Source organism: Equus caballus, chromosome 6 (assembly GCF_041296265.1).
Source record: "Equus caballus isolate H_3958 breed thoroughbred chromosome 6, TB-T2T, whole genome shotgun sequence".
Taxonomy (NCBI): domain Eukaryota; kingdom Metazoa; phylum Chordata; class Mammalia; order Perissodactyla; family Equidae; genus Equus; species Equus caballus.
In genome coordinates this window covers 18,405,843-18,429,831 of record NC_091689.1, presented here as the reverse complement: position 1 = coordinate 18,429,831, position 23,989 = coordinate 18,405,843, and the positions used below count along the sequence as shown (strand labels likewise).

At 51.5% G+C, this 23,989-nt stretch overlaps 2 protein-coding genes across 10 annotated transcripts in view; one reads left to right on the top strand and one right to left on the bottom strand.

Moving 5' to 3' along the window:
* Positions 1-906: 906 nt before the first annotated feature.
* Positions 907-22,025, bottom strand: SPATA3 (spermatogenesis associated 3). Of its 4 annotated transcripts, XR_011439862.1 has the most exons (5): positions 16,751-17,213; positions 12,638-12,812; positions 10,357-10,499; positions 7,283-7,423; positions 5,532-5,635 (listed from the first exon to the last, which is right to left on the bottom strand). XR_011439862.1 is itself a non-coding variant. In XM_005610696.4 (4 exons), the coding sequence occupies exons 1-3, from the start codon at positions 17,082-17,084 to the stop codon at positions 10,394-10,396; spliced, it is 615 nt and encodes a 204-aa protein (XP_005610753.1). In that variant the 5' UTR covers positions 17,085-17,212; the 3' UTR covers positions 4,430-5,635; positions 10,357-10,393. The 4 variants fall into 4 exon arrangements, 2 of the variants coding, with proteins under 2 accessions (XP_023498303.1, XP_005610753.1); XM_005610696.4 differs by lacking the exon at positions 7,283-7,423 and having other exon boundaries at positions 4,430-5,635; positions 16,751-17,212; XR_002808510.2 differs by lacking the exons at positions 12,638-12,812; positions 16,751-17,213 and adding an exon at positions 21,160-22,025.
* Positions 17,264-23,989, top strand: part of GPR55 (G protein-coupled receptor 55) — an 82,643-nt gene continuing 75,917 nt past the window's right edge. For 3 of the 6 annotated variants that reach the window (XR_002808512.2, XM_023642534.2, XM_070270647.1), the window contains exons 1-2: positions 17,264-17,451; positions 17,937-18,051. The gene's annotated coding sequence lies outside the window, so the exon portion shown is untranslated. Of the gene's footprint in view, positions 17,452-17,936; positions 18,052-23,989 lie in introns of those variants that run through there. The other 3 variants (XR_011439861.1, XR_002808513.2, XM_070270652.1) reach the window with 2 other exon arrangements.

Sequence of the window (23,989 nt, the reverse complement as noted above, 5' to 3'; positions counted from 1 at the left end):
CTGATATCACATCATTTCATCCATGAGGGTTTCTGTATGTATCTCTGAATGATAAGCACTTCTTTCAAGCCTAACATAAAATCATTTTCACACCTAAAAATTACAAGAATTCCTTAATACAATGAACTATCCAGTCATTAGGTCATTAGAGGGTTTTGTAACCGCAGGCCCTCCAGGACCAGTGCAACTGACCCCATCTTATCAACAGAGAAATTCAGAGTGGTTTCTCAGGAACTGAGACCCCTTGTCCAGTTCAGGCCAGTTGAGACCACCAACCCATCAATTGGACCTGCGCAAATGCTCGGTAAGTGAGCTTATTGACGTCAAGGAGCTAAAAACTCCACCCTCAGGTCATGGTAGCACGCCATTTTGTGACCATGCGTCCTAGAAGAGGCATGAAGCTTGACTGTGCTTGCACAGATCATCAATTACCTCACCTCTCCTCACCTCCCATCATCTATCTCCACACTTCAGACCACCTACCCTTTATCCCATAAGTTGTGCTGCAAGCCCTGGATCGGTGAGACAGATCTGAGATCATATGGCCCTGTCTCCTTGCAGATGGGTTTCGCAAAAAAAAAAGCTGATTTCTTTTCCCAAAAGCTGATGCCATAATTATTGGCTTTTTTAAGCGCATCAGGCAAGAGAACCCCAATTTTGTGCAGTAACAGTTTCTTGCAGAGGAGTGACATGCTCTGATTTTCTTCTTCAAATGGTCAGATTGTGTGGCGCACCTGGAACTCTCACCCTCTGGTGCAGGAGGGTCAGATGGTGCAACCGCTTTGGAAACCAGCGTGTCACTTTCTTATCAAGGTACACATATGCCTGATGACGCAGCAATCCTCTTCCTAGGTATTGACCAAAGAGAAATGAAAGCTTCAGTCCACAACATGAATCACACAAATATACTCAATAGCAGCTTTATTTAAAGATTCCCAAACTGGAAACAATCTGAATATCCATTAACAGGCAAGTAGACAAACACATGAAGGCATGGTCACACAAGGAAACACCATTCAGAAAGAAAAAGGTATAAATGGTAGATATTTATGGGAATAAGAATTAGGTTCAAAACGTTATGTTGAGCAAAAGAAGCCAGACACAAGAGTGCATGCTGGTTGATTCCACTTCTGTGAGTTTCCAGAGCAGGCAAAACTTTGTGTCTATCTGTCTACTCCGACAGAAATCAAACCAGTGGTTGTCTTGGGTGTGGATATTGACTAGAGAGGGGCTGGTAGGTGGGGAGACTTGGTGGTGAGTCTTGGAAGTCTTGGGCGGTGTGTGGGAGGTTTGAGGACAGAGAGGAGTCCTGATGAATGCCAGGTGATTCGACTCCCGCCAGCATTGAGGCCCCCTTAGAGTTCGAGGTCATGAATTTAGAGTGAGGCCATGGCCATGGCATGCATGGCTGTGCTTCCCCAAGTTCAGCTGCACAAGTGCACAGGCGTAGGATGCAGGATTTAACCAGGGTGTGGTTTTGCCAAGTGAGTAAGAGGAAGGGAGATGGGCGAAGGAGTTGAAGTTTCTTATACCAAATTATTCCTTATTCCCATCAGAAGGAAGACTTTCCTTTTGCTGCCATAGAGAAAGCAATGTCCCCGAATATGTACGAAACACTAATAGACCCCTAACAATCTTTCACCCCACTTCTCCTAGTCAGCTCTGTCCAGCTCCAGGGGTTCAGCTGGGGCCGCCGGGAGCCCTGGGCTCTTTGAGCAACTGGAGCCTCTGGGAATCTTCATACACACTACCTCCTTGAAGATAGCTCAGCAGCACATTTAAAGCACCTCCTACCACACCCACAGCATAGAGCACCGTGAGATAAAACTAAACCCCAGTGCTGTTCTGCAGCCGACTGCAATCCAAACATCAATGTCTCAGCTACATGCGGATTCCCCAGAATATGGCACAAGCAGTTCACTCTTGACCACTGGAGGCGAGCAGGCAAGAAAAGGGTGGAAAAAGTGCAGGGAGAAGAGGAGGAGGGGATAAAGAGCAGTCCTAGGGGTTCAGCGTCTCCATGGGTTTTCCTACTTGACAGTCAATGATGTTACATTCCTAGCAAGGAGATGCCTCAAGGCTCCTCGGTCCCAGTCCTTTTGCCAGCTCATGGCTCAGTTCCTCCAGGCTTTGGCCAGCAATGCATCTTGGGATGCTGACAAGGGCACTTTACCAGTTCAAATCCCTGCTCTGACTCTCTGTGACTGGCCATGTGAGGTGTGACAATGTATATTACCTGCATATTATTAATGCATATACTGTCCCTATATACAGACAGGAGGAGTTGTCTGGGGACAGATGGTCTTCCTGAGTCTCCTGGTGAAGCCAGAACTTGCAACAGCAGCAGGAAGAGCTGTCCTACCTCTGATGGGTTACCAGTGGCTGCAGGCCTGGTTTACTGCCCTGCCCAATATGGCACGGAGCCTGGGACCCAGGCAGGAGACAGAAGAGGCTGCACTTAGGTGTTCCACCTGAGTTTTATGACTAGATTTGTCAGCTCAGTTCCCTGAATCCTGGTTACTCAGTCTACCTGTAACCCACCAGCCTTCATGGTCAGTGGGAGAGTGGTTGTCCTCTGGAGGTGGGGTTAGGAAGGATGGAGACCAGCATCATATCTGAAAAGCTCAAGACCTTTCAGCTGGTCCTAGGCTCCCAGCACCATTGGGCTGGGTGGACCAGATGGGCAACTGCAGGAGGATGGGGCATCCTGGACTTGGCTCTGCCCTTTGTCTCTTGTACCCTCATCCTGTGTACCTCTCCCACGCTTGGATGGACTGCTCCAGTGGGACAGACCTGACTTTCTCAAGAATAACCAATCTATGGTCTGGAGACCACGTTCAGAGGCAAGGTTGTAGTCCAGCCTGATGAAGATGCTAGACATGCAGGCTCAGCCAGTCTGTCGCCAAACTCACAGCCATGGAAGATTTAGTTATTGTAAGGTGTTCTGAAACATACTTGGTCATGCTTCTTTCTAGCTCTAAACTTTCCCTCAAAATCACCTATTGGGCTATAGCTTGAAATTGGTTGAAATCAAAATAGTTCAATCCAATGATCACATTTATAAATCATTCTGAATACAGCAGCCCAACCTAAATCTCAACTTATCCAAAAATCATCTCCATGGTGGCAGGCCTATTCATTCCTAAGATTCCATTATGTGCTGGGAAGGATTCGAGAAAGGAAAAACACCTGGTCTCTGCCTCTGGGACCTAACAACAGAGGGGAGAGGGGGACACGCCAACAGAACTGCACACAGCAGGATGAAGAATGATGAGGGACTCTCGGCATGTGACCCTTTAGCATGCACGGTTTCCACTCTGCAAGAGGGATGCCTGTGGTCCATGACAACTACTGTGAGACCTGCTGCAAGGCCAGTGTAGCAGAGTATCCACAGAAGAACCCAACAGCAGTGGTTACTAACCAGGATGCTATTGGCATTTGGGGTGGGATGATTCTTTGTGTGGGACCGTCCTGTGCATTGCATTCTAGGCCTTCACCACTAACAGCCCATGGTAACTCTCAGTCTCTGTGACAACCAGCACCGCCTACACACTTCCCTGGGGGTGGGAAGGTAGTACTGACGAGGTCACCACTGCCCTGGGGAATCCAACCACCAGGGGTCCATGGCTCAAGGCAATTGTGAATTCTCGGCTCCTAGCTACTCGGGCTTTCATTCTGGTGAAGTGGTGGGGGTGGAGAGGAAGGGGGCAGAAGTGGAGGACAGCACCCAGGCCCTGGTTGCAGGCCCAAACCCACCTGGAGTGGACCTCTGCTGTCTTTAGCCGCCTAGCCATGCACTCTCATTTCCTCTAGCAACAGGTTACCAAAATTGCCGTTTGTCTCTTCCCTGCTCTCAGTCCTCACACCTTCCGTGGACTTGACCCTCAATTCCAAAGATGGTTGTGCAAGCCAAAAGTGGCCAATCAGAGCTGCATTCCCCTGCACAGAGCCTGAGCTCCGGGAGGGACACAGCACCTAATCAGAGCCCCATCAGAGGCCTTTCACCGCTGGGAGACAAGCCGCCTTCCCTGCCAGACTTGACCTTCAGAGGCTGGAGGGCTGTTGCTGCCGCAGCGATCTGGTGGGAAGAGCCTGAGTGAGAAGGGAACCTGGGCTGCAGAAGCAGATGGAGAGAAACAGGTTCTGGGGGCGTGGCCTGCGCCCCGGAGCAAGCCGCGTCTGAACCGGAACTTTCTCTTGACTCTTACAGGAATCAAGACATTCTCCCTTCGCTCAGGCCGGTTTGGTTTAGGCTGTCCAACATTTACAACAAAAGGGGACTTGCTATGCCGGAAAAAGGAGCTAAGCGTCTTCAGTCAGAGGAGCCGGGCTGACGGGAGGCAGCAGCCATGGCCTGCCCCGTCCCCTCGGCTGTGTCTACGGACCCCATGCCGCGCCGGAGGTCAACACTTTTCCTCAGAAGGCTGGCTTCCCAGAGAAGGTTCCTGTCAAGCCTGTTTAGGAAATTCTGGGATTGGGAGGTGATAGGTGGGCACTGGGGTTCCTGGTGACTGATCTGGCCCGCCCTGCCCAAGCCCGCCTGCCCTATTGCAGGTAGGCCAGCTCCCTGCCTCCCCAGGGGCTGTCCTGCTGGGTCCTAGCCTGACCAGCTCTTGCAGGCACAGCAGGTCACCTGGGCATGGCTCTGTGCACTCTACTGCGTGAGTTCAGGGCTGTCTTCACCCCCCTGTGACCCGCCCCCTCTTATCCTCTGGCCATTACTGCTGCGTCAGTGCCTTCTGGACTCCCAGGCTCTGCCATCTGCACTTCTTTGCCTGGGGGCTTTCTCTCTAGAGTGGACAAAAGTGCAAGGGAATTAACCACCTCCCTCCCAGCAGCCCTTAACCCATGACTGACAGGCTGGGTGTATAAACACCCAGCTTTCCCCCTTCAAGTAGGATTACTCTGAGATGTGTATTCTGTTTCCCAGAGTTGTCCCAGCAGGATTAAACTTCAGTTGCCCTGGGTGGCCACTGGACCCGTATTGACTGTGCTCCTTTCCCTGTTTCATACCTCGTTCCTCTACTGGTGTTTCCTGGAATCACTTGGAGTTAGGATCTTGGCTGCTCAGGAGCTAGATGTCAAAACCTACGAGGCTCTGGCTGGGTGAAGCTAAGTCATCGAGGCAGACCACAAGCTTGCAAGCCATGCCTTGCCCTGCCCCTCCTCCATCACAGGTGAAGCTAAATGAAGCCATTTCCCAGAGCCAGAGTGTTCCTGGGCACACGGCCTCAGTCCTCCAAGGTGCAGGCCTGGAAAGGAGCCAGCGTGTGCCTCTTGTTCCCACTAACTGGGATCGCCACCTGATGGAAGTGCAGTTGACTAGTCATGTTAGGTAATGAATTACGTTGTATAATTCCTGCTTTTAAAGTGGGAAAATCTGAAACAATTTGTTCTGCGAGCATGTGTGGAGAACTTTGCCCCCACCTTGGATCCCAACAGGAACCAGGGCAGGCTCCCACCCTGGTTGACCTGGGGCTCACAAAGTCACCAAGGTCCCCCACACTTACCTCCCAACCCATTTGCCAAGTCCAACTTTTGTGTCTCTGGGTAAAACACATTAAAGAAACAGAATTCTTTTTTTTTTTTTTTTTTCTATTTTGGTGACAAGAGAGATCCTTGATGGAAACTGGATCTGTAAAAAAAAAACGAAGACGGAGTCATTAGTTCAGACAATACTTCACAACCCCCGAATTCTGGTGGCTATGCAGTTTTATGGCCTCAGGGGTGAGGGTTCAGCAACTAACATCCTCCTGTGGAAAAATAAATTATTTAGGATTCAAATTTCTCCTATTCTCATGTCTGCTCTTCCTTTCTCCCCAACACAGCCAGACAGAAGCTGTTTTTTCCCTTCAGGCTGTACTGCGTTTATGCAAAGTGCCTGGCTTGTACTTGGCTCAGTCAGTGTTGGCATCTTCTGCTTCCTCTCCCTCCTCCAGGGCCCCCGGCAGCTAAGATGGAGCCTCGCTCCCCAAGAGCTAGGCTGTGGGGGTGAGTTTTATCAGTTCAGTGCCCAAAAGGAGAGGGGAAGCAGCCTTTTCCTTTTAGTGTCTTCTCATTTGCTGGTAGGATGCTGGGAAACCACGTTTTAGAAAAGAAAATTCTAGAAACGTCTTTTCCCAGAGAGGAGGCTTTGCCATTGTCATCAGATGGTTCTTCCCTCTCTGAACTGAGGACACCTATCTGTCTGTTTCCCTTCCACAGGGTCTAATTTCTGAGCCTATGAAACTCAAGATGACCTGGCATACCCCCACAGTGTGTACCCCCGCAGCGTGCACGCACACGGACCCACACACACCCTCAGGGAGGCTTTCAGTGGCTAAAGCACTTCACAAACCTACAGGTCTGTGTATTGGAGCTCATCCTGCACACAGCTACCATATCCCCTTCTAAACCCATTCCTGCCCGTTGTAGTGGGTGCTACTGGCTGCTCCCCGCAAGTCCACTCTCATTTCTTCCTTACTTGCAGGGGCCCCATTTGGTTTGGATGCCCCCACTCCTTTGCCCAGCAAAGGGAAGCAACCTCAGCCCCAGCCCTGGGGGAGAACATAGGGATAGGTCTGGAAAGGTCTGATCCAGTCATGATAATTTAACCCCCCTATGCTATTAATTTGCTTCGGAAGGCCCATGAGACCCAATTCAGGGGCATGTCACCCAAGTGAGAGGGCAAGTATGCCAGGGGAGGGGGCTTCTGGGAAAAGTTTCTTAACTCAAGAAGAGACACAGGAGGAGGTGGGCTTTTCTGTGCTTCTGGCTGTCAGGGTCTGAGGGTGTGACTCTGGGAGCTCCTCCAGTCATCCACCCAAGAAGGCAACTAGCCTCCCCCATCTGCTGAGGATGGCAGAGCTGAACACTGGAAAACTCTCCAGGTCTCTGATGACTCTGTTGAGTGAACCAGCCCTGACACTTCCCAACTGTTCTGTTGTCACGTGAGATAATCTCCTTATTGCCATTTTGAGTTAGGTTTTCTGAAATTTGCAGCACCAGGTAGTCTAACTCATAATCCACTTATCAGATCAAGTCTTCAAGTGCCTGTGGCGTTTGGAAACCTACCAATTCATTCTTTCATGTTACAACTGAATTAAAAAGACAGGAATCAGAGTAAAACACTTTCCAGTTTACAAAGCACCTTAACCATGGGAGGGAGGTAAATTTCATTCAGCTGTCAAGCTAAAGACTGTTTCTCAGGAAGCAGTGAAAACTCTGTGCACCCGGAAGGGTTGGCATTGAGAGCAGTGATCGCAAAGGCAGGATGCCTGGGAAGGGGGAGCTCAGTAAGCACCTGGATCTGCCCATCCAGTCAAAAGCTGATGAGGCCATGAACCTGGGTGCTGGTGCAGGGTCCTTCCTCTGTTCACTTTACAGATGGGTATGAGTTCTGGCACCAGGAAGGGGAAGCACACATCTGTCTGTCCACACTCAGCTGGAAACAGAACAACAAGCAGAAAGGAAGCAGCTGGATCCTTATGTTCAGAGGCCACAGCCCTGCTCACCAGCCCTTACCACTGAGATACTTGTCTCTGGGTGGCCTTTCCCTACCTGTGGACGCCACCTGTTGACCTGAGCCTATCTGTTCTCATCACCTCCGGGAATTTCCTGGGACCCCGTGTGCTCACCTAGACCCAGAGTGGACCCACAGTAGGTGTCTTCTCTGCATGCACCTTCCTTCACTACCAGAATTCTCAACACTGGCACCTTCCAGGCCTGGGTTCCTGGCCCTTTGCTCTATCCATGCTCTCCCCGTAAGTCATCTCAGCCACTGCCTAGGGCTTTAAAGCTCAGCTATTGCTAATGACTTCTATGTTTATAGCTAAGACCTGGCCTGTCCTGTGAGCTCCATATATCCACCTGCCTATTTGACATCTCTGTCTGACTAACATCCCAATATTAACAACAAAACAGAATGCTTGATTTCCATCCTTTCATGTATCTTGCTCCTCCAGCAATGAGGCTTCCCTTTCTCTCATCTGTCTCATCCAATCTATCAGCAAGCCTTGCTGGTTCTACCCCCACAGTATACTGTTCACTGTCCCCTCCACTGCCATCACGTGTTCCCAGCACCATCTTTGCCGGCCTAGATAGAGCAAACCATTCCTTACCCCTTACCCTGTTGTCCTCCCCACCTTCCCATTCTCAGCCTCCTGTGATTGTTTTGAAATCTAAACCAGCAGTTGGAGATACTCCCCCGAGGCGGGGATGAAGGAGTTCATTTATGTGAAGCACCAAGAACAGCGCCTCCACACAGGAAGTGCTGTGTAGGAATTTTCTATTGCCCTGCTCCAGTGGCTTCCCACTGCAACTAGAACACAATGGGACCCCCAAAGCCCTACCTTACCTGACCTTGCCCTCCCCTCCAGTGACATCCCGATGACCCCAGCTCTAGCCATATTGGCTGCTTCTCTGGCCTCCAAACATGTTAGGCTCCTTCTTGCCTCAGGGCTTTTGGATTTGCTGTTCCCTCTGCATAGAACACTCTTCCCCCAGATTTGCACCGTCTGGCTCCTTCTGCCACCTGTGCCTCAGTTCAGAGAGGCCTTTGCAGACCAGCCTGTCTCCTGCAGCATCCCCTCCTGATCCCCCCTCCCCCCTGCCTGGTTGCTCTTTATCAGATCAACGTTATATCGTTATTTCCTTGATCACTTTTACCACCAAATCAAATGATCCCATTTATTTGTGGACTTGCCAGTTGTCTATCTGTGCCCACTAGAACCTAGGCTCCCTCGGGGGAGGGCGCTTGTCTGTCTTGATTTACTCCTGTAGCGCAAGGGAGGTGCCCAAGAAATATTTAAGGAATGAGTGCATAATTTAATCAACAAACACTCCCCATCTGGATTCTGCCTCCTGGCTTCGCTGTCAGGTAAGTGTTTATGTCTCCATCGGGGTTATTACCCCATTCCTGTGCCTGGGAGCCTTGGCTACCCTAGATCCACAGACTCAACCAGACCTCAAAGTCCCAGCCTAGCCTCAGCCTGTCGGTGGACTTGGCCGTCCACTCCCCACTGGCCACCATGTCTCACAGAGTCTATTGTGGTGTGGTTGGTACTGACATGTGGCAGCTGGGCTGACCCGCTTGTCCATTTACATCTTCACAGGGGTGTGGGGAGATGGGGGAGTTGGGGTGGGAGACACCAGACTGACCAGTGTCCAGGAACTGCGACTAAAACTTCTGGGCTTCCAGAAAGGTCTTCACTGACCCCTGCTGGTGGTGCCTTAATTAGACCTCAGACCCACAGGGTCCACTGAATGACGTGGGGAGATGACACAGCAGCCTGGGCTCTGGCAAAAGCAAGTCTGGAAGAAGTAGGGCCTGGTCACTTAAGACACATCCAAGCACCTGGATGTCAACGAGCATCCATCCCCACACTGGTTCCCACACAGTCTCCAGAACAGCCATTCAACAAAAGCAGTGGGTCACGTGGGGAAAGGCCATCTCATCAGAATCTCCGGGTGTGGGCTGTGGGGCCTGGGAAGGACCCTGCCTCAGGCCACAACATGGGGGCGGGGTGGGTGGCACAGTCTCCCTCTCCTTCCAGGGAAACCAGAGCGGTTAGAGGACAGCTCGGTGTGGAGAGGCAGTCTGTTCTGGAATGACCCGCCTGTCAGGATGAAGTTCTGTCCCTGGGTGTTTTCGTTTGGCCCTGAGAAAGCTGCACCCTAACCCTGCAGCAGGCAAGGGGTCCACCCTAAGGAGACAGAAGGGGTCACCCCCAGCGCAGAAGAAAGAATCGGAGCTGCGTGAAATCCGCATAATGCACGGGTTTGTAAGCGGTGTCAGCGATGCTGAGGCCCCAGAACAAGCCCCACCGGCCACTTGAACTGCCACCCCCAACACACACAGCTTTGGGGGATGTAGTGAAGACTGGATTCAGTCTCTGGGGAGCCTTGTTGACTTAGCCACCAATTCAGACTCTCAGCTAGTCCCTGAGAAGCAACCTACTCCAGGCCCAGGGCTTTCTGGACACAGAGAAAGTTCAAGGAAAGGCCCTGAGATGAGTAGCAACCTCTGGCCCCACTGCTCCCACTGCCTCCTGTCTGGTACCCATGACTAGGGGAACCTCCCAGGTCAGTGGGGGTTTGGGGAACTCTGGGTTGACAATCCCAATAATGAGTCTGGCATTGTCTAAGAGCGTCCAGGGATGCCCGAGAGAGCCATGCCGGATGACCCTGCATCCAGGAAGGAGTCACTCAGTTCTCAAGCTTTCCCTGAGAGGCTGGGGGGCTTGGTCCACCAGGAAGACCTCTTCCGTTCAGAGAAGGGACAGACACTCCATCTGCCCTGCGCTGCAGGGATGGCACGTCAGTGGGCTTGAGGATGGCTTCCGCAAAGGGCAGTGGGCACGAAGCGGGGCCACATACCTGCCGGGCTGCGGGCCTGGGGGTTGTTCACAAGGATTCAGTGATGTAGTAGGCAGCTCCCAGGGCCCCCAGAGCCACAGCAACAGTCCCGAGGGCTTGGAGCACGTGAATTGCGGTGAATGGAGAGTTTTCTTGTAGGTCTCCTATAAAGCAAAGCAGAAAGCCCAGAGCTTGGGAGAAGTTGAGTTGCAGTGCCTATCTACAGGCAGGGGAAAGCAGAAATTGTGGGGTCCCCTCAGGATGGCAGGAATACCCATCTCCCCCTACCAATCCTTCTCTCAAGGGAACACAACTCCCACCACCCCTTCCAATAAAGCTCTCCCACAAGACCCCTCGAGATCTGAGAATGGGCCAGCCTGAGATGCCCGCTCCCCTGGACAGTCAGGGAGCAGGTTACCAAGGTGGTCAGGGCCACTGTGAGCCAGGCCCTGTGCTAAACACCTCCCACTCAGTGTCTTCCTCAAGCCTCACCACAACCCCGTGAAGGAGGGTCTATCACATAGTGCCATTTTGGAGATGAGGAATCTGAAGAAATGACATATTAAACCCCCGACAAAGGCAAGGAAAAGATATGATTGTGTTAATAATTGTGGAGGCGGCTTTCACAAAATGTAATATCCATTTTGACAAAAATTCTACTAAAGTAGGGATTCTTATTTAATGTGAACGTGTATTTAAAGCCAAGAGCCAACATGCCACTCCACTGAGAAATGTAAAATTATGGAAGCAGGAGCTAAAATTTGAACAGAAGGAAGACTACAGGTCTTACCCTGGCCACACTGGATCTCTGCACCTTCCCCCCGACTTTCTGAATTCTGAGTCTTGCTTTTGCCATCTCCTCCACCTAGAATGTTCTTTCTTTTCGTGTTAAGCCATGGAGGGTCACAAGATCTTTCAGACTCAGCACGGATACCACTGACACTCTAAAGTTTACCTGGACCCCAATTTAGGAGACAGCACTCTCCTTGTCTGAAGCTCTGTGAACATCCCCTACAGCAACATCACCTTCTGGCTTACATCTTAGTTTCTAAATGTACATGTTTTAGCTTACCACATAGCCTACACTTTTTAAGGGTAAATTTCCCTGTTCTGGTTTCCCTCACAGCGTCCTAGGCAGAGTAGGGTTTCCCACTTGCTGGTTTTAAAGTCATACGAATCCATGGCACAATTTGGTACAGATGGATGGATACACTAAGCGCGTGGAAGGACAGTCGGCAACGGTGAGTGGCGGGCAGGCCCTTCCTTGATGGGACTTACCAGGTAGTGGAGTATTTTTAGCTCTAAGTATGTTCTCCCAACACACCTGGGTATCTGTTTCTCTTCCTTTGTCTGAGAGATGGTGCTTTTCAAGGATGGACAGGAGAGGAGATTTGGTGGGGGAGGGGCCGGGAAGAGGAGCAAGATGGGTTTGGGGGATGGGTGGGCTCTGTTCCTGGGTTAGGGGTCTGAGATCCCCAAGTGGAAGGCCTCTTCCGTGGACCTTGTGAGACCCCGAGTGCAGGTGGAGCTGCTCTGGGGCCCAGAGCTGGGGGTGGGCGGAGGCCCCTCTCCCACACTTGCCCCTAGCCCTGCCCCCCTGCATAAATGGAGCAACATCTTCACTCCAGTTCCCCCAAAAAGAGGTCTTCTTATGAGGGGAAGTAGCAGCCACCAGGTTTCTCCTGGTGGCTTTGTGGAAGAGAAAAAGAAGGACAGATAGTGGGGATGATTCTGTGGGGGGCTGCCCTGCCGTGGACAGACCAGCCTGGGGACATCCTTGGTGGGGACTGCCAGAAATAGCCTGAGACCCTCTGAAGGGGGTGGAGGTCTTGCTATCACCAGGGGGCATGTGAGTTACAACCACATTTATCACTAAATTCTGAGGGAAATTCACATGCAGGTCAAGAAGCTAAAGCGCATAGCTCCAGGATGGGCCCCAGAAGGAGCCCAAAGAGAGCGTTTCAACACAGAGCTTCCGAGTGACTCAGAATTTCTGAAGGCAGTGTGCTCTAAGGAAGGAGGGTGCCTACAGAGAAGAGTAAAGTGGAGCCCCTGAAGAAGCAATTCCCCATAAGGAAGAAAACCGGCACCTCTCTGTGCAGGTAGGGACCGTGGGGGGTGGGTCTGGCCAGAAAGGGCCAGGCACCAAATCCCAGGAAGTGGCCTCCCCGAGGGAAAGCCTTTCCTTTCAGCCCAGGATTCCCAAGAGGAAGTTACACACAACTGCTAACGGTGTCTCGAGCAGAGCCTGGCCCTGGGAACCGCGTGCCCTGAGCGTCCAGCCCTCCACTCGCTCCAGAACCTGTAGAACGTGAGGAGGTTTGGGAGTTCTCTTCCTGGGATGGTGGGCCAGGCCCGAGGCAGAAGGACATCAAAGATGTGGCTGTGACACAGGCCCAGACGACGCCAGCAAGCAGACCTGCTGGGGCAAGCAGCACAGGAACAGAAGGGGTGCGGGCCCGCACGAGTCAGAGGCCCTGGGAGAAGAGAAAAAGAGAGAGATGAGGGACCCAGCTGCCCCCAGGAGGTGTCGACAGGAGAGGAGGCGTGTCTACAGGAGAGAAGACTAACTGCCTGCAAAACTAGTTGTTTGATAGGCTGGTGCTACCTGAGAGTCATAAAAATCATCATGATGTCATAGCTCACGCTTGTGCGGTTCTCCAGGCTTCACGTCATTATCCAGCTTATTTGTCAGAACAATCCTGTGAAGTGGAACATTGTTATTCTCAGTTTACAAAAGAAGGAAACTGAGGCTCAGAGAATATAAAGGATATGCCCTGAGAGCAAGTAGATTGAAGAAGCCAGCTTCAACTCAGGATTTTTTTTTTAAAAGATGGGCACCTGAGCTAACAACTGTTGCCAATCTTCTTCTTCTTTTTTTTTTTTTATTGCTTTTTCTCTTCAAATCCCCCCAGTGCATAGTTGCATATTTTTTTCAGTTGTGGGTCCTTCTACTTGTGGCACAACTCGGGACTTCTGTCAATTTGGTGCTCTTTCCATGGAATTCTCAGGAAGCGATGGCAGCAGGTGACTGTCTGCCCAAAGAGGCGACAAGGAGATTCCTGCTACTGGATCTGCCACGTTCCATTTTTCCGGGATTCACTGATTCATTCGGAAGACAACCATTGCTCCAGGTTACAGTCCTTGAAATACTTTCCCAAACTTATCTCCCATTTCTGCCCTCCTGTGCTGTGGATCCCAGCAGAACTCGCAGATGGCGCCCTCTGCTGCTACACGAGAGGACATCTTGCTGGATGATTCGCTCTTCATGCAGCCTCTTCTGTCCTGGCTTCTTGAGAGAGCTCTAGATTCTTTTCCTTTATTTTTTTAAAGTATGCTTTTTTTTTTGTTTTTGGTAAGGAAGATTGGCCCTGAGCTAACGTCTGTTGCCATAATCTTCCTTTTTTTTTTTCCTCCCCAAAGCCCCAGTACATAGTTGTGTATCCTAGTTGTAGGTCATTCTAGTTCTTCTATGTGGGATGCTGCCACAGCATGGCTTGATGAGTGGTGTTAGGTCTGGGCCCAGGATCCAAACCAGTGAACCCCAGGCCATAGAAGTGGAATGCGCAAACTTAACCACTCGGCTACAGGTCTGGCCCCAGAGCTATATATAGATTCTTCAACCAAAGCTCCATGAAGCCAGTGACCAACCTTGGCAGACTCAGTACACTTCCTGCTTACACCGACCCATGACAAATATTCTTCTTGAAATGGGGAAAGAGGAAATTCTAAAGGCAAGACACTTTTTTGTTTTAATTAAAAAAGTGTTTTTAAATGGACATGTAATTTCCATACCATAAAATTCACCCCTTTAAAGTGCTCAGTGGTTTCTGGTATATCCTCAAAGGTGTGCAACCATTATCACTCTCTAGTTCCAGAACCTTTTCATCTCTCCCCAAAAGAAACTCCATACCCTTTAGGAGTCACTGCCTCTTTCCCCCTCCTCCCAGTTGCTGGAAATAGATTAGCCTACTCTGGACATTTCATAAATGGAATCATACAATATGTGGGCTTTTTTGGGAGTGCCTTTATTCAGCCTAATGTTTTTAGGGTTCGCCCATGTTGTAGCATATGTCATCTCTCTTTATTGCCAAATAGTATTTCCTTGGGTGGATGTATCATATGTTGTTTATCCATTCATTGGTTGATGGACATTGAGTTGTTTCCACTTTCTTTTTTCCCCCTAACATCTGTGCCAATCTTCTTCTACTTTGTCGCTGCCACAGCATGGCTGACAAGTGGTGTAGGTCTGTGCCCAGGATCCAAACCCACAAACCCAGGCCGCTGAAGTGGGGTGTGCCAAACTTAACCACTATGCTATGAGGCTGGCCCCCAATGCTTCTAGTTTTTGGCTATGATGACTAATGCTGCTGTGAACATTTGTGTACAAGTTTCTGTGTGGATGTATGTTTTCAGTACTCTTGGGTATATACTCAGGAGTAGAATTGCTGGGTCATATGGTATTTTCATGTTTCACCCTTTGAGGAGCTGCCAGACTGTCTTCCATGGCAGCTGCACCATTTGACATTCCCACCAGCGGTGTATGAAGTTTCGATTTCTCCACAGCCTCACCAACACTTGCTAGCCTCCGTCTTTTTGATTATAGCCATTCTAGTGGAAATCATGTATTTTCTTGAGCTAGAATATTTTCTGCGTACAAAAGGGTTTGGATTTTAGAACACGGTGTCCTTTATTTAAAGGCCCTCATCCCTTATCTCCAACATTCCTTCCCATTCTGGCTCAAAGAAAGAAAGGTCCTTTGGAAGAAGAAGAGTAGGGTCACCATTGATGAGCCACCACTGTTTTCCTGTCTTGTTTCCTCAGTAAGCAGAGCTCCTCCCCATGGTGGGAGCCGCATGCGTTCATTAAAAGATTTGGGAAGGAAAGTTTTGCATTCTTTAGATGTCAGTTCTGAAGGCCATAATCCAGAAATGTTTATCTCAGTGGTTGATAAACATAATATACATAATATATAGTAAAACACTCGAATCCATTGCCGTATATTAATAACAGATTGATTCCTAGCCGCAGAAATATGGTTGTCACTGCGATAGCATGGATTTAACACTCATGCTCACACCTCTCATTTATTTTATGTCCATACCATCCCAGAGAAATAAGCTATGGCCTGGGGAGTGTGGCCGGCTCCAGACCACAGAGCCGCGGGTACCGGCTCACGGTGGATCCAGGAGAAGCTCAGAGAAGGGTGTTCTCCTCCTGGGGAGACCCCCAGACCTCTCGGGATGGGAAGGTCAGTGCTGCAGTTAAGAGCAAGGATTCTGGAGTCAGAATAGACTGAAGATCCCCTCTTCACGCTACAGTGCCTGCTTGAGAGGGAGCTGTTTGACTTTGAGCCTCAGTTTCCCCATCTATAAAATGGAGATGATGAGACTAGTACCTCCTTCACAGGAGTGTTACATGAGCTCAACCTAGATGGCTGAGTCGGAGGCTGGGGGTGCAGCAGAGGCTCGGTGATAAATGTTGGTTAGCTATGCCCACCATTATTGGTAGGAGGATTAACCAGCCCTCCACTCTAATTTCCTCTACACAACCCAATGCTCATTCAGACTGCCTACCTGAGGAGATGGGACCACTTTTCCTGGACAGCCATTCCATTTTCAGACAGAGCTAATTGTTGGCAATTTTTTAATGTTGAGCACAAATCTGCCTGTCTATAGAGTCTTCCATGGGTAAGGTTGCCAGATTTAGCAAATAAAAATACACGACATCTATGCAATATTCAGGACACACTTATACTAACAAAGTATTTATTGTTTACCTGAAATTCAAATTTAACTGGGTGTCCTGTATTTTATCTATCCATGGCCCCTAGTCAGACATCTGAGTACAACATGGAACAAACCTATTCACATCTTCCAACTGATAGACAGATATCCTTCAGTTCCCTTGACCAATTTTCATACACCAGATGGTTATTGCCTCTCCTCACCCCTCTCATCCCCCATTAACCTGGACTATCTTCTTTGGACTAGATTGTTTGGCATCTTTTACAGCACACAAGAATGGCCTGATGAGGACAGACTATGGCAGTATGATCACCTCCCTTGTCCTAAACCACATTCTTCTATTAATGCATCCTTTTTTTTTTTTTTTTTTAGGAGCAGCCACATGGCACTTCTGACTCCTAATGAGCTAGTATTACCACTGAGCCAAGTTAAATGTTAATATGTATGTGTGGCTGTCTTCTTCAGTGAGACTCAGGATGGTGAGGAGTGACAAAACCCAGGAATCCTGGTCTCTTGGGTAAAAACAAAATTCTCCCACGCCACAAGCACGGTTCCAGAATACACATTAACCACGCATCACTACCCGATGAGATCCAGCCACTGCGGTAGCCCTGGGACTCCGTCAGCAAGAAGGCTGGAACCGCTTGAGCTAGAAGATGCCAGCCCACCTGTTTTCCTGGACCGAGAGGATGCTTTTGCGTCAGTGTCCTGAGGCACTGGGCCCCGAGCCGAGGTGTTGACTTCAGGGGCTGGGATAGCCTGGGGTGCAGGCTGCGCTGGGGTGGATTCAGAGCTGGGCTGCGGAGCAGATGCACTGACGGGCTGCTGCTGCTGGGGGGCGGCCCCGGGGGCGGGCTGTTGCAGCGTGGCTGCAGAGCTGGGCTGTCGGGGGCTGGATTCAGAGCTCAGCTGCTGCGGGCTGGATTCAGAGGAGTGGCTGGTATGGTGGGAAGTGGAGCCATGACGCTTGGTCTCTGTCTTCTTCCTCTTGCCCTTCTTCATGGTGGACCCTCCCTACCTAAAGCTGGACCTACATGGAGCTGCCTGATCTCCCGGCTCCCTCCTGGAGGAGCCGTCTGCCCCTGCCCTGGGGGAAGGCTCCGGCCTCTGGCTGGACCCAGGCCCCCAGAGAACAGTCACTCACACCCCTCCTGTGAGGTCACAAAAGCCAGGTGGCTCCCATGGTGGGGCTCTGGGGACAGTCTCTGCCAACCCCAGCCTGCTCCTCCCTCCTCCCCAGCTACTGGGATGGGCAGAGGGCCGCTGCCGGCCCCTCACGGACCTGGTTAAGCCCGGCCATGGAGCCTGTGACAACCTGGACCCCCGTGATTCTGCGACCGGAGCGCCTGCTTCAGGCACCTCTCCGCTGGTGTGTTCCTGGGTCCCTGTGTGCCATCTCTTTCACTCTAAGACACCCTGGTTGTGACACTCAGCTGTGTCACCGGTTTCCACATGCAAAAACCAAAAAACCCACAAGAAACTGCTTCACCATGTGTTCTGTGAGTTTTAGGTAACTTTACTGAAGATTTAGGGGTCCATGGAAGACCCAGAAGCCTTCTGCCATCTCAGCTGTCCCCCGAATCTGGTTATCTTATATAGAGTGGCTTCCCCCTTCTCCCAAAGCCTGCCCTCCTCCACTGTGGGAAGGGACTTGGGGGGCCCCCACTTTGATAAGAACCCTTGCATTTCACAAAAGAACTTCCCCCCAAAATATAACAGCTCTTTGCAAAGCTATACTTTTTCTCAGACTCATTACACTGGCAACAACAGACCACCTCTCCAACCCCAAACTCTTCGGGTCAATTAGGGGACTATGCGTCTTTCTCAAAGTTAACCAGGTGATTTTCCTTTTAGGATGGAAGAGGAAAAAGCATTTGTAAAAGACAACCTTAACCTTCACGCTTGGATTATGACATAAAATGTTCACCTTAGAAGACTCCACTTCCGCCACCGCTGCCTCACGAGGTGGGTGAGTATTAGACTGTTAGCCCCATGCGCCTGGGAGGTGATACTCCTGCCCTAGGATAAGATTTAGGGCAGACCCAGCTAGAAGGAACCCCCATGCAAGGCTAGACGTGATGTGAATTGTGAAATGACAGAAAACATTTTAGGGATCCTAGAGCCCGGAAAGACCTAAATGATTCTCTTTTTCCAGAGCAGAAACAGGTTCAGAGAAGTTAAATTACTTTTCCAAGGTTACACAGCTGGTTGGAGGCATGGACAGGGTTAAGTTCCAGTTCAGGGCTCTTTTTTTTTTCCATGACTCCAGAAGGCAACTGGGAGTCAGATCGTTATACAGGCCTTAAAATGAATGAATTAAAAAAAAATCCCTCCTGGGGCTGGCCCTGTGGCCGAGTGGTTAAGTTCACCCGCTCCACTTCAGCGGCCCGGGCTCGCAGGTTGGGATCCTGGGTGGGGACCTACGTACCGCTCATCAAGCCATGCTGTGGTGGCATCCCACATACAAAATGGAGGAAGGTTAGCACAGACGTTAGCTCAGCGACAATCTTACACACACACACACACAAATTCCTTGAGTGAGAGGACTGAAGAAAAAAAAGGCATGCAGGATTAGAAGCGAAAGGAAGCTCAGCTCAATAAAGTCAGATTGAAGTTGGTTAAGCCCTGGAGTCAGGAGGTTCAGGGAGGAGGTGAATCTATGAGAAGGTGGTCATTCCACGAAGTCAAGAGCAACAGACCCCTCGGGGGATTCAATTTAGAATCAAAGAGACTGGAAATCGGGTCAGGAACGCGGTCCAGAGTCAGCAGTCGGGTCAGGAACCCCTAAGACGTTTGTCTTTGCAAAATCAGATTTTCAGGCACCAATGGGCTTTTGACTGAGGGCCTCAGGATTTAAATCAGAGTTTCTCAACCTCAGCCCTATGGACATTTTGGGCCGGATGATTCTTAGTTGTGGGGCTGTCCTGTGCACTGTGGGAAGTTTAGCAGCCTCTCTGGCCTCTGCCCACTAGAGGCAGTAGCAACTACCCCTCCCCTCAAGTTGTGACAACCAAAAATATCTACAGACATTGTCCGTGTGTGTGTGTGCGCACGCGCTTCTGTGTGTGAAAATTGCCCCTGGTTGAGCACCACTGGTTTAAATGAATTAGATGAGGCAGACACACATGGGTAGGATTTCCTGGTAGCAATGAAGGAAACATTCCTTTTCACACCAAGGAGCCAAACAAGGCACAGAAAACAGGTCCCGGTCCCCGGGAGAGCGATGGAGGAAACACAGAAGGTCAGGCTTCGGGAGGAGTGAGTTTTCTACGGCAGTGGAGAAAATATGTGTGGGTCCTTTAGTAAGGATGGTCCTAAGAAGCACAGAAGGGCACTCGTGGAGTGAGAGCTTGGCCCAGAAGGATGAGGAAGAATGGACTGCAATGGTTCTTGGCTAGAACATCTTACCTCTGCCTTCTGGCTTGAGCACAAGTTCCTAGCCTGGCAGTCAGACCCCTCAATTACACTTCAGAGCCCGCTGTCCCAGCTTCTCAGCCAGCTCACTGCTCCCCATGCCCAGCTCCAGCCAATGGTGAGCCCCGGAGGTCTGAACATGCCTCACTTTCCTACATTTGTGGAAGCCCTTCCCCTCAATCAAGCCTCTCTCCTCCCTGTCAAAACACATCCCATCATCAAGATCCATGTCATGTGGAGCCATCTCCTCATGGAGCCTTTCTTGAGATCCCCAAGTGGAAGCGATCTCTCCCCTCGGAGCCCCGGATCACACTCGGCATGGCATTAGAACGATTTCTATCCTGGTCTTCTCTCGAGTTCCCCACTCCCAGACTGTGGGCGCCATGGAGGCCCAAGTCTAGAGAAGGGGCCACACAGAAGATGCTTGACGGGGAGGGTGGGAGGACAAGGAAACCAGGAAACTGTTGGAGGTGGGGTGGGTGTGGATGATGGGGACAAGGATCCTTGGAGACTGCGTCACTAGAAGTTTCAAAGAGGAACTGAGATTTTTCTGGCCTTTGCTGAGGATTGTGGTTGGAACAGTCCATAGCCAAGAGGCTTTCCTAACCAGGCATGCCAGCCGCGGGCAAATTTCATGGACTATTTAGAAGAGCAAGGAGAATGAGTCTAAGGGGATGCAAACTCAGGTAGTCAGGATAAGGGCCTGAGGGTGTTAATAGCCACACCTAGAAGGTCCCTGGTGGTTCTGGCCCTCTGGATGTGTCCTGGGCACCCAGAACAAGTGTGTCAACCTTTGCCCTGAAGCTAGCATCTTAGAGCCGGATGGCGCCTCAGACACTAGCTGGCCCTTGGCCACCACATGTCGGGAGGGCTATTAGTCCGCAGAGGGGACAACTTGCTCTGGTCACCAGCAGGAGGGTGGCAGTGCCCAGAGTGACTAGCCTTTGAGTTACCTGGCCCAGAGCACTTTCTTCTTCCTCACTGCCGCCCCAGGAGACAGAAGGCACTGGGTGCTCATTTAGAGCCCACTGCCCGGAGCCCTAAGACCCATGGATTTACCCTCTGCAGCCACAGGCCTGGATTCCCCCAGGAAGGGTCTCAAGGGCTGTGAATAAGAATTCTGCAGTGGGCCAGCTGCTTGAACACAGTCCCTCCCTCCCAGGGTTGTTGTGAGGATGGGATGTGAAAAGCCCTTAGGACAGTGCCTGGCTCACAGTAGGCAAGTTTTTATTACAATTATGATTCCCTTGCAGGAGAAGAGTAAACAATGAAGCAAGGAATAAGTTGGTGAGGAGAGGAGGGGGTGGGCCCCGGTCCTACAAACTCCCAAATCTGTCCCTTGCAAAAGCTGATTCCGAGTAGTGGGCAAAGGGGAAGAGGTCAGGTGGCTGGGGGGAAGGGTAACCCTCCGAATTAAGTTAGCTCGAACACTTCTGACCCTAGATTGCCCCAGTGAGCACCCCTGGGGGGAAGAATCTAGTTCATTTTCACCCAAAACGGTGTGAGAGGAGGCGCTAGGGGAGGGGTCCTGACATCAGGGATTTGTCCCCTACTCGGGACCAGCAGGGCCAGGGCAGAGGACTCCCTCCGTACTTGACGTTTCCCCACCTGGGGACGCCCCCGGCAGCCTGGCGTTCCCACACCCCGCCCTGGGGCCCCTCACCATCCGTCTGGGTCTCCCGATCCACGAAGGGGACGCAGCCCCGCGCCGCGCCCTTAAGCCCTCGGCAGGTGGCGCGCTGGACGTCCAGGGTGCCCTCGGGGCGGCTGGGGCAGAACACGGCCGTGTGCACCTCCACGGTGGGGCTGTGCGGCGCGAAGGCGCTGCAGAGCAGGCTCTCCATGCGGCGGCGCGCGTCGGCCTCCTCGTCGCGCCGCGGCTGCACGATGATCCCGACCAGCGCGGCGGGCGGGCTGCGGCCCCGGGCGTGCACCTGCTGCAGGAGCAGCTGCAGCCGCGGCAGCTGGGAGCGCAGCGCCGACGCGCGGCACAGCACCAGGAGCAGGCGCGCGCCCTGCTCCGGAGGCGCCGCGCATCCCGCCGCCGGGTCCTCTGCCGCCCCGAGGCCGGGAGTCCCGGCCGGAGCCGGAGACACCTCGCGCTCGCGCTCGCGCTCGGGCGGGTCTGCAGCCTTGCCCCTGTCGCACGGCCGCCTCTGGGTGGAGCGCTTGGACTTGGCGGCCGGGCAGTCAGCGTTGTCCGACGAGATGTCGCCGGAGCGCTTGGGCCGCCGCCTGGCGCGGTTGCTGGTGCTGCTGTGGCTGCTCGTGGCTCGGATGGACGAGGGCCCGGCGGGCTGATCGGTCGAGGCCTGCTCCAGAATGTTCTGCAGGGTCAGGCAGCACTCCTCCTGCTTCCAGAGCTCGCCCAGCAGCAGCACCTGGCCATGTCCCTCTGCGCACTGGGTCGGAGCCTGTTGCTGTGGCTCGGCCTCCCCGTCCTGCGGGGCCACGAAGGGCTCGGCCCCAGGCTCCATGCCCGGTCCGGTTCTCTTGCCCCTCTGGGCCTGAGCCTCCGTTGGCCAAGGGAAAAGCTGCCCTTCCCTGAAACATGTCACAATACCCCTGCGCCCTACCTCTTCCTGTCCTGACCAAAGGCCTCCATGCCGGTTATTCCTTGGAACTCTTCCAACATAGGGAAGTTGCTGGTGGGCGCTGGTGTTTAGTTTCTCTATCATTTTGAATGTCTTTGGTGTTAAAAGGACAAATCCTTTTATCCCAACGATGGACCATTATGCCCAAGCCTCCAAGTAAACTGGATTTTTGTGTTCCCCAGAGCATTTAAAAAGGAGTGGACCCAGATGCTCATTGCACCTGGGACCTTTGGAAATCAGTGAGGAAAAGAGAGGCTGGTCCCAGACGGCTGCTGTGGGATGCAGGCCTTACCCAGCTCAGGCGTCTGCTCCCTGGGTGGTCTGGGAGCCAGAGTCCTGGGCTGTTCTAAACTGATGGGGCTTCAGGAGACTGTCTGGGGTGCCTTCAGTTCCAGACTTTCATGAGCGTGGGTGTGAAAAATCGCTGCATCCTCTGTGTCTTCTTTACTACTCAGGCAGACCACTTCACTTCTGACGCTTCTGGTCACCAAATGTGGGCGGGTTTCCCCCACACCAAGCAACTCTGTGACACCAGCTGGGTGTCCTACAATCTCTACCTGGCTAAGGGCAGTGTCCCATAAGACTGCCAATTGGCTATAAACCTGAGGTTCCCATGACCGCCTCCTAGGGTTTGATTAATTTGCCAGAGCAGCTCACAGAACTGAGGAAAACAGTTTACTTACTGTTTATTAGTGCATCGTAGAAGGATAGGATAAAGGATACAGAGGAACATGCAGATGGAAGAGATGCAGAGGGCAAGGTGTGTGGGAAGGGACATGGAGCTTCCATGCCCTCTCTGGGCACCCCACTCTCCCCCAGCCTTCACGTGTTCACTAGCCTGGAAGCTCTTGGAACCCCATCCTAGTGAGGTTTTATGGAGGCTTCCTCACGTAGACTGATCAATTATTAACTCCATTTCCAGCCCCTGTCCCCTCTCCGGAAATGGGGGATGGCGCTGAAAATTCCAAGCTTCTTATCCTGTCTTGGTTTTTCTGGTGACCAGCCCCCATCCAGGAGCCCAGCCAGAGTTGCCTCGTAAAACAAAACATACTCTTATCATCTGGGAAACCTGAAGGGGTTTAGGGGCTCAGTGTCAGGAACTGGGGGCAGAGGCCAAACATTAGAACAAAAGATGCTCCTAGTGCTCTTATCACTCAGGAAATTACGAGGGTTTCAGGAGCTCTGTGCCAGGAACCAGAGGCAGAGAGACCAATATATATATTTTCTGTTATTTCATAGGATACCGGAGGTCTGTCAAAGTGCCAGAAAGATCCTCAGGAAAACAAAATGAAACAAAAACATAAAAAAACATAAAAACTCCTTATCTTCCTGGCACACAAGATGTGCAAAGAGAGCTCTGTGGAGGGGGGACAGAGGTACCCAGGACAGCCACAGTAACTGGGAACTCAATGGTGGGGAAGATTTCTCCCTTTGTTATTATTGTTTTTTTAATGAGCTGTAGCAGGTTGTTTAAAATGATTTTGAAAAATACAAAATTTAAAGACTCTGGAAAGCAAGCCGTGAAGCAGAAATCCCCGTGTTGGAATCCCGCTAAAAGCTCCAGGAGCCCCAGGCCAGGGAGCCTCAGGAAGACCAGGTAAAGGCAGAAGGTCCCAGTGGCTTTGCAGAGCCAGGATGGACAGTGGTGGGGGACTCTGTTCCTCTGTCCTGGTTTTTCATCCTTGGCCCAAAGAGACTCAGCTCACCCTCCATCTGGACCGTGTCGCTGGGAACACTTCCAGCCAGCTCCCCCTTTCTCAGCAAGTCTGAAAGGTCAGAGTCAGAATTCATTGGTGGACTTTCTCTTGGGCACAGGGTCACTGTATTGAAAAATGATGCTAATTTCATCCAGGATGAATGAGACCTGCCAACCCCACCGCAAAGGTGGACCCGAGTGTA

Coding starts and splice junctions, on each gene's coding strand:
- SPATA3 (XM_023642535.2), bottom strand. CDS start 21,973: ATGGAGCCTGGGGCCGAGCCCTTCGTGGCCCCGCAGGACGGGGAGGCC. Junction 10,500..21,159: donor TCGGGAGACCCAGACGGATG/GTGAGGGGCCCC, acceptor TTTGCTTTATAG/GAGACCTACAAGAAAACTCT.